The 14,127-nt window shown below is 35.3% G+C and overlaps 1 protein-coding gene across 2 annotated transcripts in view; it reads left to right on the top strand.

Annotated features, from left to right (window-relative positions):
• The first annotated feature begins 517 nt into the window (after window positions 1–517).
• Window positions 518–14,127, top strand: part of LOC105455250 (ejaculatory bulb-specific protein 3) — a 16,376-nt gene continuing 2,766 nt past the window's right edge. Inside the window, exons 1-2 of one of the 2 annotated variants that reach the window (XM_011698446.1) lie at window positions 518–564; window positions 976–1,022. In XM_011698446.1, the coding sequence (XP_011696748.1) occupies window positions 1,017–1,022 (6 nt within the window). In that variant the 5' untranslated portion in view covers window positions 518–564; window positions 976–1,016. Of the gene's footprint in view, window positions 565–975; window positions 1,023–10,583; window positions 10,697–14,127 lie in introns of those variants that run through there. The other variant, XM_011698445.1, reaches the window with a different exon arrangement.

Here is a 14,127-nt window from a genome sequence, read left to right as displayed (position 1 = left end):
GTAGTAGTGAATGAAGAGAAAAAAATTAATTGGTCGTCGGTAATCAGCAATATGGCGCGCTACATACGTTTATCTATTATAGCGCATTCGAGTTACCGACATCGCGCGGGAGCGTTTTGACGCAAAATGTTTGCTGCGATTTGTTTTAAATCCCACATTGTTTAAAAATTAATTTTGTCAATGGGAGAAACGCAAATTAATATTTGATCGTATAAAAGGTACTTTATTATTTTAGAAATTAATTGTTATATATTCATGTAAAAATTGGCCAGTAGATGCTAGGCAAACAATATAACTCATGATTTGAGAAATAAAATATACTGCGTCCTTACGAGTTGATCATTTTTATCGAATTTAACTTTGAAATCTTTAAATTAAGCATTTAAATTTGCGCTAGGAATTAATTTTGTATCATGCCGATCGTTGAGATGGCGCTGCGATCGAAGACAAGTGGACAAGTGTTGTATTTCGTCTATGTACGATATAGTTAATGATGTTTCTCCACGCCATCTTGAAAAATCCTCTCTCGACCGGTCTCGTCGTCTTTCCTGCTGTGTGCACGTGGTATGTATACTTTGATCTTTATTATTGGATTTCTTTGAATAATCCGCGGTGTCAGACCATGTATTTTATAATCATATGATATATTTTAATTTATCAAACGTCTTTGCAATATTACTTGCAGTCGTCTTTTATGATCGATATACATGCATACGTGTAACCTATATTATCTATACATATTCTGTGCACGGATGTACTCTAGCTTTTTAAAATCCTTTGTTTTTCATTATATTATTTGTTTTTGATTGAAAAGAAATTTTGCTTTATTACGTAAACGTTGAAAATGATGACAATCATCGAGATCTATGAACACCATGATTTGCACAATACTTGCATACTGATTAGTATTTAAATTAGCCTAAAATTTCAGTAGAAAATAGAAAGCTTTATTAATACGGTTATTTTATTATTTAGGTGGTCTGCAAATCCGAAATAAAGCAATATCTTGAAATTAAATGAAGGTATTTATATTTTTATGTATCATCTTATATTTTGATTATATGTTAAATGATGTTGCTGTAATCACCAAGATCTATGAATGCTGTGATCTCAATTTGCTACTTCTGATATCATAAAATTTAGCAAGATATATGATGCTATATATTGCTCAGTAACTAATACAGAATTTATTTTTAAGGTTTGCTTCCTCACTAAATTCCCTGAAATTTGTAATGGCGACGACTACAGGTAACTTTTATTTATCACATAGATCTAATTTCTTCAATTTTGTATTTCATAATATCTGAAAAGGATGATAATTATCTAGTAAGATATGCTTGTTAATTAATATATATAGTGTTTATTAATTGTTAACATTAATCTGAAATTTATGTAAAAATAGCAGTATATTAGTATTTAAGAATAAAATTACTTTATGACAGTTATTATCCTTTTATTTTAGAAGAAAATATTTTTCACTTCACAAATCCTTGATATCCTTCTGATATCCTTATCAAATTTTTTAACATTTTTGTATTATAATTATGAAATATTAATTGCAAGATTAAATTATAAATAACAAAATATTAAAGATAAAATAATATATAATTAGTATCTGTTTCCAAAGAAAAATCTTGGGAGAGCGTATATTTTTTTATTTTTGTTTGAAATTTTCTAGAGATTTTGTCGAGATAAAATTGGGAACAGAACTTATAACTATATAATTAAGAAATGTTTGTATTTAAGACTTGCGCAGTCACAAATACTTTATCTGCGCAAAATTTGTATGTTTAATTTTTTTTACACCCAGAAATCGTTTATAAAAAAATTTCTTTATATTAAATTGAATATATTTACTAAAATTATTCGATTAAAGTTGGACGAAATTTTTCGTCTTATCTTTCGTTATTTTGAATTCGTAAAATTGAATGCCGTTTGTGGTATCAGAGAAAATGCATCGATGCGGAAAAGGTGCGCTAATATGTGTTTACACGAGTAATGAAAGGACGAGCGTTTCCCCAGGCTGATTATCCTGCGGTGAGAGGACCAAAAGGACTCGCGCTCGCTACGTGCGAGCTATTTCCGCGTCAGCCCTTTTGCCCGTTCTCCTCGAGAAGGGAGAAATCGTAACGCTTTAGGATTGCGGTTCGCCTCGTTTGCGAAGCTGTACGTTGCTAACTGCACCGCTAACGAGAGTCGGGCGGGAATTGCAATAGCCACACGCGTCGCACTATGACGTCTTCTCGCCGTTCAACTGAATAAAGCCTGAGCTCTCGACTGTGTACGGCTTATTAATTTAACTTGTCGCGTTGCGAAGTACCTCGGCGGGGTCGCAACTGCTGAGGAAGCTGCGCCGATCGATCGCTCGTAACGTCTATTAGCATGTAAACGCCATTCGTGAATAATAACTGCTGACTACGCTCAGAAATGTTTAAATCTCTAATTGGAATATCGGTATTATTCATTTATTGTCGGACGCATCAATATTTGATTTTGTGTCCAAAATTAATGATCAGAGACGTCCCTTTGCGACAACAAATTAACAAGAATTCAACATATTAAAACAGCATAAATAATTAATAACTTATACAAAAAGATAACGTAAATAACACTTTAAAGCTTCTTTCGTTGAACTGAAAAAGAGAAACGTGACGAAAATGTAGAAAAATAAAAGCTTTCCAATCGGAATAAGACGCAGTGGAACCCTTCGGCAAGTGCAACAGGGATTTAAGTACACGGTGCACGGAACAAATGGGCCTCTTCGGGATTTTCATTCGGCCTTTGCCTGATGGAAATATGCGAAAGAGGAAAAGAAAGCTCGAGGCGATATCCTTTGCGGCTTCTTTCAGCTTCTTCAGGATCCCGAGATTCGATGAGATATATCGGAATAAAACGTAAAAAGTAGAATAAACGTTAGCGATACACGATGAAATTATATTGGGTTTACCAAAAAATGATAACCGATTCTATGTTGTAAGTTCGATAAAAAGAAAGATTTAAAGCTGTTATTTATTACAAAATAATTAGTAAAATGATAAAAATATAATAATTATCGTGAAATCGCTGTAAGGAACAGTTTGGACACACATTCAAACACTTTAATGCTAAATTTTGCTTTATTATCATAAACATGCTTCTCCTTATTGTAATTTATGAATCGGCCCATCTATTTTTATGTTTTATATTGTGTCTCGCGGAAAAAGGGCCATAAAGTCTCCCGGGGAATTATGAGAGGTGATATATACCATTATGGAATTCTACGGAGGATGGAAAATGCTATTCTCCAAGTACTCCCTGTTCCGAATTACAGCGATTTCCGGCGAAGCTGCTCAGCATCCGCGGCGGTGGACCAGAATTCCGTAGAAATTATGACAATTAGTGCAATTAAAATTGGTTCACAACTAATTTGAATTTGCGTACCTACCGCGTAGCGGCCGCGTAAACACGGTACAAGGCATCATTTGCAAACAATGTGTAAATTAATATATCTTTTATTAGAGCATTATGTTTGTGCGCGCGCACACGCTTTTGTAAGCGAGCAATCTGATACGATTCATAGAGCATTATGAATTAAAGTATTTACAAATAGAGAAATCACATGCACTAAAGCTTCGTACTCGAAACAAATAAATGGCATTATATTAATAACTCAAATAGAATTTATAAAAGAATTATGAATAGAGAATATTGAAATACGAAATCGTTTGTAATTTTTTTCATTAAGTTATATTAAATTTAGTCTTGAAATTATGGTCATAAAAAATGCTACAGTATGTATCTTTTTTTATGTACATAATTCCGGATTCTTTTAGATTTTATATAAAGAATTATATATAAGAAAGAGAGGATTATATTGATTTAACCCCCTCGGGGTTAATGCAAAGGCTAATAATGTCCGAATGCACTATTGCCTATGAACTGAAGGTTCCACAAAAATGATCATCTCCGGAGGGAAAAGAAAAAGGATCAGACAAGGAGGAGAAACCGGCAAAAGTGGAGAAGGACCGTCGTTCTTCTTGTTGGCAAAAAAAGGAGAGGTCGACTCATGAATAATGCGGGGGGGGGGGGGGAAAGCCGGCTGAAACAATTGCCGGGCGTCGCCCTACTCCAGAAATTACATCGTCAGATTTTCCGCGAAATTAAAACATTATACCGGGTGCCCGAGCTATCGCGTGCTCCCCGCGTCAGTCGCAGATTTTCTCAGCGAATTTCTACTTCACGGTCTTGCAATTTTTAACATTAAATGCTTCCGTAAGCGTAGAGTGAAAACGATTTTAAGACATTCGTGTTAGATAAGGAATAGCTTCCCATTTTGTCTATTCATGATCTTTGTAACTTATAATTTCTTTATTTTTAATTATCAACTCAAAGATAATATATAGGTATATCTTGATGTTAAAACAATTTTAGGTATTTTTCTTTTAGGTACTTTTTTCATTTTTTTTTTATATTTCTTATTGTAATTATAAATATTCTATCAATTCACTGCGCGCCCTCGCGTGAACGATTTTTCTCCCACATTTTGAAAATTCCAGAACTCCCTCCTTTTTCTCTAATTAATGAGAATACCTGAGACACAGTGTATATTTCATTCTTTTCTACTCGGCCACTCGTTTTCCCGTCTTTTCTCTCGCGGCCCTTTTCTACTTACGCGATACGTCAGCTCGTCCGGGGGAAAAAAATCGCCGATTATGCGATCTGACTGACGGCGATACGCCGGCGAGGACACTTTTCCTCAGGATTTAGTAGCTCGTTCTTGCCAAGGACGAAATTGCGAGGCTGGCTCGAGGCAGCTGCCGAGCAATTTCTAGGATAATGTTGGCCCGGTTATTAAACGTCCTTATGGTCACCGTCGCTTTCGTAAAACACATTTTCAGAAATCGAAAGAGTATAATTGCGTGTTGGACTTAAAAAGGATAAAAATTCAAAGGCTGAAGTCGTAATTGCTACAGCCGTCAAAAAGAAGGAATACAAAGTACGAGGAGACGAATTTTTAATTCATAATATTAAATATTATAATTCTTCAAGAGTTTTTTTCTTTCGGGTATTTTCGTACTTTTTTATGCTGTAGCGTCCTATCTTTAGATTGCTATTCATCCACTTTTCTCTATCGAAGCTCTATATATACCCGGCTTTTGTAAAAGGAAGGCGATATTCAGGATCCTTTCTCTAGAAGGCTCCGCTAGCAGGTTTCGAGTAAATCCCCGTTTCAGACTGCACGACCCTTGCCCGCTGCCTCAATGGTGTTGATTGCTTATCTGAATATGCATAATCGCGACGATAATGACAGCGCTCGGGCCGAACACTCGGCCATGCGCCGTGCATACGTAACGAGAATGCAATTCCCTTATGTGTCTGCATATGGACGATCGCCGACAATAAAGCGATCATCGTCGCTTATACGGAAATTCGGCTCATGATACTTATGATAGCAGATCAAATAATATAAATTGTAGAATCCTTGCATCTTTTAATATTATTAAATGTAGAAACGTGTTTTCGCTATTCCTTATTAATTCTTTTCCTTTTTTCAAAATTAAAGATTCAAGTTTCGTAAATTTAAGTTTATATTTATCACTTGTTTTTATTTACAGTTTTACATTAAAAATTCCCATTTTTTCTCTTCGAGTCGCAGACAAACTTTTTCATCCAACTTGCGTATGTTTTATGTATTATGTGATGTGTTTATATATGTGCTCATGATAAAAATACAATTTATTGCTTTTATGATTAACCAATGACGTGATGTTACTGAACACACAGTTTTTTCTTCGACCTATCCAATGTGTTTATATGATAATACTTGACATCAGAGCTTGTATTTATATGCACGAGATATAAAAGAACCTGCATAAGACTGACGTGAGTGGTATAGAAATGTTATGAACGCGCGTGCGTGTGGCCCCTTTTTTTTCTTCATATCTTCTACGTGATCGTAAAAATTCGTAATAAGTTTGTGAAGAGGACAAATAGCATGAAAAGTGAAATTTTTTGCGTGCTTCTCTCTTTCTCTTTTATCCGCATCAGGAAATTGCAATTTTGTTTTAGCGTTATTATTAATTATTTATGAATAATAGCACAAAAGTTGTTTTCTAAATGCCTCGCCATTTAGAAAATTTAACTCCAAGGTGAACCAGGAATGGACCAGAAAATGATGAAAATTTTAGGATAATTGTATGTTATACTTCTCGTTCTCTCTCTCTCTCTCTCTCTCTCTACATGAGATGTGGTAAGCCAATTTGCACTAGACATTCGGTGTGCCAAACATTAGGTGTGCTTGGACAACCTTTGTCTCCGCAAGGCAGCATGCATCATGTATGCGTGGACGCGCGTCCGTCTGGCACTAAAATCTCTTCGGGATATACGGGGACAGATTTTCCGTCCACGTGTAAATTTATATCGGACAAAAGGGGAATAGGAGAATGAAAGAGAAAAAAAGAATAAAAGAACACACGTATGATATCGTGAACGCGCGATCCAATTTTTTTAAGTAACAGCGAAAATATGCAACGAGAGATTTTCACATCTTGGATTTTATAATTGTTTTATGATTGTGTACTCATAGAGAGACGCAATATTAGGCCTCAGTTCAAAGTTTCATTGACATACAACTCGCTTGAAACTAATATGAGTAATAGTAACTTTACTAAAATTTCGCTTACTTAAATATTAATAACTTCCGTCTATATTATTCAAGAGCTGGAATTTCGATCAAAGGGGGGAGGGTCTTCTTTATAGCGTTTATAGCGTTGAAAGGGGTAAGAAGAGAAGAGAGGCGCGCACAACGCCGGAAATGCTCTGGATGTCGTTCCCGAGGAAAAAGTTTGCGCATCCCAGTGTGATTTTTTGCGGCGTCTGGACATAATAAAATAACGCGCACACAGGGGCGTATAACGAATTGAATTTCTGCAGGAATGACCCGAGGCGCGCGCCGCGGAAGGGTGTGTTCGGACAGAAATACATACATATATATATACACACATCCCCTGTACGCGAAGTTATAATAAATTCAAAGCGAACGAGGACACAGTGGCGGGCGGACGTGGCTCTCGGGTTACGTCTGGATTTTGCATGGAATATTCCACACGCGGATTCAAAACCCTCGGTTTGTGCTAAAAGTGTCTAAAAGCTGGCCGCTAAAGTACGGAGGCTAGCCACCCCCGTCAGGTGATTCCAAGTCGCGTGAGAATATATATATAAAACGCGGAAATTCCTCCATTAGGACTTTTCTCAAGTTTCTCAAAAGACGCCTCCCGCAGGCATACTTATCGCAATTTTTTGCCATATCCATTCTCTTCCAATTCCATTGTCTGTTATCCTTTAATTTTACTTCTACATTTCACTACCACACTTTAATACGCGTTTATCATAACATTGATGTCTCCTCTCTCATATCGATTTCATTTATGTAATAACATTGACTCCGTCAACTTTTAATTTCGAGAAAGGAAGTTCCGACGAGGATTGAGTTGTTATTACTATTTTCTCTTTATTGTATTAAATTAATTTTTTTTAAACAAATTTTCTCATATTTTTAATTTTATTTTTTTGATTATACTAAAATTAATTCTGTTAGCAGACTATGATGCTCCTCCATTATTTATTTTACTTTTTTCTTGTGTATATATATGTATATTCGTAAATATACCTCTTGTGTGTTGTAATGTCGTTTTTAGTTTTGATGAGAGAATCGACGTTTTTAACGGTAATTTATGCTGAAAGCGCGATAAATACTTCGTGACTAAGAGAATGCATAAACACACATTCATTTGCCGAAGTAGTTAAGGCTTATTTTCACACGTTATTGCTTCACACACAATAACTAATGGATCACATCTATTCATCTTGTCCAACAGACGGTATCGATATCACTGAGAAACCGCAATGTTAATGTGACCTTAAATCAGTCAATACTGGCGGGCGCACAATGAAGAAAACGCGTTTTGCATAAGTCCTTTTTGATATGATAATATCAAAAAAAGGATAAAGTCCGCTTTCGCAGGAAATATCAACATAAGTTTTGATACGCGAGGTAAAAAAGTGGAATCATCCGTCATCTTGATCTCTTCTGAATAAATAATAAAATGGCAAAAACCTTGGCCAATTTAACCAGCTTTCTGAATGAATTTATATTAGGAAAAAGACGCAATATCGAAATATATTAATCTTTTATATTAATTCTAAATTTTATGTATGTTTAATATGAAAGGATTAACCGATATTCAGTAATCTTTTATTTAACAATTAAATTTCTTTTAATATTTATGAAATATGAATTTTTTTATTTACACAATAATATAAATGAATAATTCAGTTGTTTTTTCGTGAAAGAATAGAAAAAATCGGCGAATTGCATGTTATAAAATCTCTTTGTGAGTTGCGAATGGCATTTCGATTATTTGTATACAAATCATTTTTTCCCCTCTGAAAAATATGGATATCATAAAATATGTGTATTGATTTATACATATACACTGTAAATCTGTAATAAATTTTAAATTGATTTGATATATTATCATCCAATAATATAATGCTAATAATATGTCATTGACATATAATATTAGTATTATCGTAAGGTATCGGCAGGTTTAAAGTTCACGACTCATTTATTACGTAATATCAGAAGATATCAATACGAAAATGATAGTTTTGATGTTGTTTTTAATCCCTCTCAATAATTTTCCACTTTTACATCAATAATTAGTTATATTCCATCTTCGCATGTGCGAACATTGATTTCCACATTTGTATCGCCGATGTTCGGGATGTATTAATTTGAATAACGGTAGCGGATGAATTAATAATAAACAATTAGGTTAATTAGATCTCCAGATTGCCAGGAAATGCGGATTGTTAATATAATAATTTGCTTGTATTATAATTATTAGTTATATCGTAGTTTATTTATTGGATACGTAAAAATTAAATTGAAATACTCATATACCTTTATGTTTACAATTTTATCACTCACATGTCTGTAGAAAGTTTTCTTCGTTTTAAAAAGCAAAAAAAAAAGATAGGATAAAAGCTTCCAACATTCTGACAGTTCCACATCTTGTAATTGCGCTCCGTTGATGATATTGCAAATTTTAAGTATTTTTTTTTTCACACCTATGGACGCGACAGTCATTTCTACGATTATTCTTTGTAAATTCGCGATTTAGCACATGAGCGAAGCGCTTGCTAGTCATTCTTGATGCTGCAATTTATTAATGATGTTAATTCTAGGTGGAACAAAGGAAATATCTCGCTGGCGGCTATCGATATTGCGTTTGTAAAATATGGATTACGCGGGAGATGTCCGTAACAGGTGCACACGGCCGGCCTCTCTCAATTTAATAATACAATATTCCATGTCCTATTGTATGCACGATCGGATAAATTTATTACGAGTCATAAAATCCTAAGCGACAAACAGGGCACGCGCATAGCTAAAAGCTGTATAAATTATATAACATACAAATGTTGCCAATTGGTTTTAATTGTGACCTTCCTTTGTTACTGAGTCAATGACTACTTTTATAACAAGTCGATTAATGTAAAAATTTATACACAATTTTTTATTATAAAAAATTTCATTAAACTGCAGACTCCGAGAGAGGCAATATTGGTTCTAAACAATTCGCCATTTTCAGATTTAACAAAAATATATTTCATTAAACTACGTTAATTTAATTTAATTATTATTACTGCCATCATTATACAATCGTTTTTGTTATTTTGTTATGTAACGTAATTCTTACACGGGTAGACTTTCGGTGAAATATTCCGCAATCTCGCGTTACATTCTGCCGCTAATTGTTTCAGTCGGCAACACGCACCTTCGAGAGAACGCATCATCGACCCGGTGCAATCCGTCACGCAATCCTTATGCAGCTTGCGCAACGCTCGCGCTAATCTGCGTGGGATTCGTGATTTTTCTCGCGCGGGTCGCGCTGTTTTCGCGCGGCTACCGAAACGGAAGCAATAATTCGCTCGCGGCCAGCGACGGAGTTAACGAGGTACGAGCATACCGCCCGTTAACTTAACGCCGGCCAAATATTATTTTTGCAATTCCCGCTGAATTCCGCTAACGAGCGCGCGTTCGTGCAAAAGCGCTGACGTTCTGTCTGCCTGTCTCTCTCTTCCCTTCTCTCTCTCTCTCTCTCTCTCTCTCTCTCTCGCACACTTGTCTCTAATGTTGCGCGCGAAATTCTCTCAATGACTATCCGTTAATCCATCGTTTCGCGATTTTTTAGATGGTATCCCGGGGATCTTTGAGAAACTCAAGGGGGAATTCCCCGGGAAAGAGATTACCATAGCAGACGGGGAATAATTTTTTTTCCAGCGTATCCGACTAAGGTCAAAAATTTTTGCGACAAAATCGAAAATAGAATTAAAGCAAAGTATTCGTGAAAGTTTGGAACACGTTTTAAATCAATTGACGAATTCCTCTTCCGTATATTTAGCGATATTTACACGACGTAAAGTGATTTACGAAGACGCGAGGCGAATATCCAAGATTTACACATCTATGACGCACGTCTTTTCCTTTCATCCTCCTCACGGAGCTGCGTAGCAAGGTTTGAGGAGGGAAAAGAGAGGGCCGTAAGGCCGATTCGACGAATTCGGGATCCAGTTAAATGGGGGTCGGCTATAAAATAACTGACCAACGCTGTCGCCGACATCAGTAATATAACTTCGCTCGAACATGAAGGTAAGCATAACTCTTTCTCTCTCCTCTGCTCACTTTTCGTTTCTTGCGTCTTTCGTGTCTTTTCCACTATTTTTATATTTTTTTTACATTCTCTCTAGTATCATCCTTGGGAATTCTTCTCTTAGCCGTCATGTTTTTATGATAACGATTTTTTTTTTTATCTTCCACGTATATTTTTTATATATCCGTTTGATTATTCTATTTGTTGTCTTTCGTATTTTCGAAAAGTGACTTTGCGTGTTGTTAATTTGTAAACATACCATTTTATTACATCAGATTTTACAGAAATTATGATGATGGTATGTAACGTGGACCGAATAATCTCTTTTCTTTCTCTTTCTTTTAAAAGTGTCTGAAAATAATGTGCTATGAATTGCGCAATAAAAATAATTTTACGCAATGATTTTTATGCTATAAAATTTGAAATAATTTCAATCTAGTAATATTATATTTTTGGATGATTTCTCATTTATCTCTCTTGATAAAAGATATTTAAAATTTAAAATAATATATGCTCTGGTTTTCTTATTATAACTCTTGATTTTTGAAGTTTTTAAATATTCTACTTCTTTTTTCTACCACGTGGGAATCGCATAGACGTTAATTGCCGCCTTTTATTCAGCGAAAATCCGATCCTGAGAGACCGAAAGTGAATAATGCAGTGCAAGTTCTTCGGTGCATCGAGGCTGTTTCACATCGTTAACGACCTCGGAGACCGTTTAAGGGTCTCCTACGGTGATTCAATGTCTGTCTCCTCGTACATCCTCGCAAAAATTCACGTTAATCCGCCGCTAAACGCGCGCGAATCTTTTTGCGACCGCGCCGGCGGCGTGCCCTCTTAAATCGCGAGCGACTCGGGTCGGGACTCGAGACGAGGTAGAATTTCTTTACGAGAGTGAAAGGCGTCGGGAAATGTTGCTTGTGGTAATGGTGACGATTGCGTAACATTTATGTATGAAGGCGTACAAGTTGTTGCTTAATAATAATTTGCCTTCTCACGTTGACATCTAGAACGACATGCCTTTGTTCCGTTCTTGCCCAACGGAACATTTTAATTTCTATTTAACGAGATTTGCCGCCAAGCGATTATCTTATTCATGCCGATTATATATAATCGTGCAACTTTAAATACATGTATGAATCAAATTAGTTAAATTATATGATTTACTTGAATTAAACAGTTATTACAAGCAGCTTTTTACGTGTTTTCCGGTTTGTTAAGAAATTATTACTGAATAATATGCAATTGGATGTTTTATATGCAAACGTATCCATATGTTAAATATCATGTGTTCTCTGAAAGAGCTAAAATGTCTTTGGGCGAGCCCATAGGATAACATCATTTCGATCGCCGCCCTTTGCGCGCTTTACCCTTCGCCAAAGTATAGCGGGTATTGCATGTATATCGCGTAGATATCTTCCTCTGTGTTAGAGAAAGAGAGAGAGAGAGAAGTCCATTCTATACTAATTAACATCCTAACTATCTCTCCGGCATTAACCCGTTATGTACTAGCGTTACCATCTGGCCGCGGTCTTCAAGGGAGGGTGAGAGATCCTCTCGCTTTTGAGTTTGAACCAGTTAGTCGAAAGTGTTGCGGCTTGCATTTTCGACGAATTAAACTACGAATTTTAAGAAAAGATCAAGTTCACGTTTCAGACCAAGTTCCAAGACGGAATATTAAATTTCTGACGCTGACTTATGAAAATTACTTGCAAACTATCTTTTTACATCAACTTTATAAGATTAAGTACCACATACACAGCTATGTACATAAAGTTCTTTTTCTCGTTTTTTCCCCTACTTTAAATACACTAAAATTAATTAAAAATTTTAATTTAAATCAACCGAATCTATTGTAATTTATTAGTTAAAAATTTATTTTAACTATACTGTCAGATTGAATTGAATAATTCAAGATTTACCCCTCAAGAATTTCTTGCGAGAAACATAGCCGCTAAACTGATATCTTGAAACTGGAGCAATCAATGTCATTTTATGACTTGCAACTAAAAGAACAAGTGTACGTATGTACATACACTTGTTCTTTTAGTTGCATATGCAAAAATGCGCGAGAATATTTTCTTTCTTTTTTCAGTGTGACGTTGATCGTTCGATTTTCTTTTCGTGCAATATACATATGAATTCGTATGAATTGTCTGTATATATGTAATAACTAAGAATATATGTGTATATATATATCTCTTTTGAAAAATCTAATTTACATAAGGTAAACTAATGTAAAACTTATTATCTTAATAAGATTTCTAAAAATTAATTGTTGAAAGAGATGAATATACATTTCGAAATTTTATTTCATAAACATCGTAGAAACATGTTTTGACGTTCTATGATGTATTTTGAGAAACGCGATAGAAGTGTCACTTGACGTTCTACGTAACTGTGTTTGAGAAAGCGTTTGACACATTCTGTATAATTGAATTGATTTCAAAACGGAGCTCCGCACTACGTCCCATTGCGGCCGTCCACTCTGTCTTTACCTATACTAATGAGGCACGTGCAACGTGCACGCGCGCAGGCTCGATTCTCAACTTCTGTTTTCTACATGAGCCTGCGGGGGCCTTGCGCTATTTCTATTTTCAACGGGCCTAGAGGAATTTCCATAGTCCAAGAGCACGAGCGCGTACACGAGCGGTGCATGACACGTATAACACGTACGCACACGCTAGTTGATATTCACATCACGCGCTAAACATACGATTCTGCGTTTCGGCAACGCGATTATGAACGCAGCCCGGCTCGGCACGACGACAAACATTTAGCTATGTATGCACGCGCGACATTTAGCGTGGCGAGCCGAGGCCATTCTGGTTTCTGACACTTTGTTCACAATCGGCCGTTGTATTTATGATGTATTTGTGTGGAAATCGGTCTTCCGGATTTATTTTAGCTTCAATTCCCACAAACGGTAGTTCTGTATCTCATTTAGCTTTCACTCTCATACAGGATGGTCTATTTATAATGAAAAATATAAATATCTCGAAAAATGTAGAAGACACACGAAAAATTGTTTCAGATAAAAATTGTACGGTCTGAAGGAGAACAAACATTGATAAAATTAATTTTCGAAAAAAGTCAATTTGTCAAAGTTATATGTAAGTCTTTACTTTTTTTTAAATGGAATTATATATTTTTTGTATATAATATAATTCCTCTAATTACTCTGCCTATAAAAGTATTTAGTCACGTTATCGAAAAATGAATATTTTACAGGATATTTTATACTTTATTATGCTATATTTCGACATAAAATATGAAATATCTCGTAAACTATTGATTTTTTGATAGTGGCAATACCTTTAGGCACAGAATAATGAGCTGAATCGATTGATGCAAAGAAAACACAGTTATTTAAAAAATGTTACTACATATTGCAAATTATGTATATTTTTTAAAGCAACTGTGTGTTTTC

Source organism: Wasmannia auropunctata, unplaced genomic scaffold (genome assembly GCF_000956235.1).
Source record: "Wasmannia auropunctata unplaced genomic scaffold, wasmannia.A_1.0 LD335903.1, whole genome shotgun sequence".
Classification (NCBI taxonomy): domain Eukaryota; kingdom Metazoa; phylum Arthropoda; class Insecta; order Hymenoptera; family Formicidae; genus Wasmannia; species Wasmannia auropunctata.
This window is presented reverse-complemented; position numbering and strand designations above follow the sequence as displayed.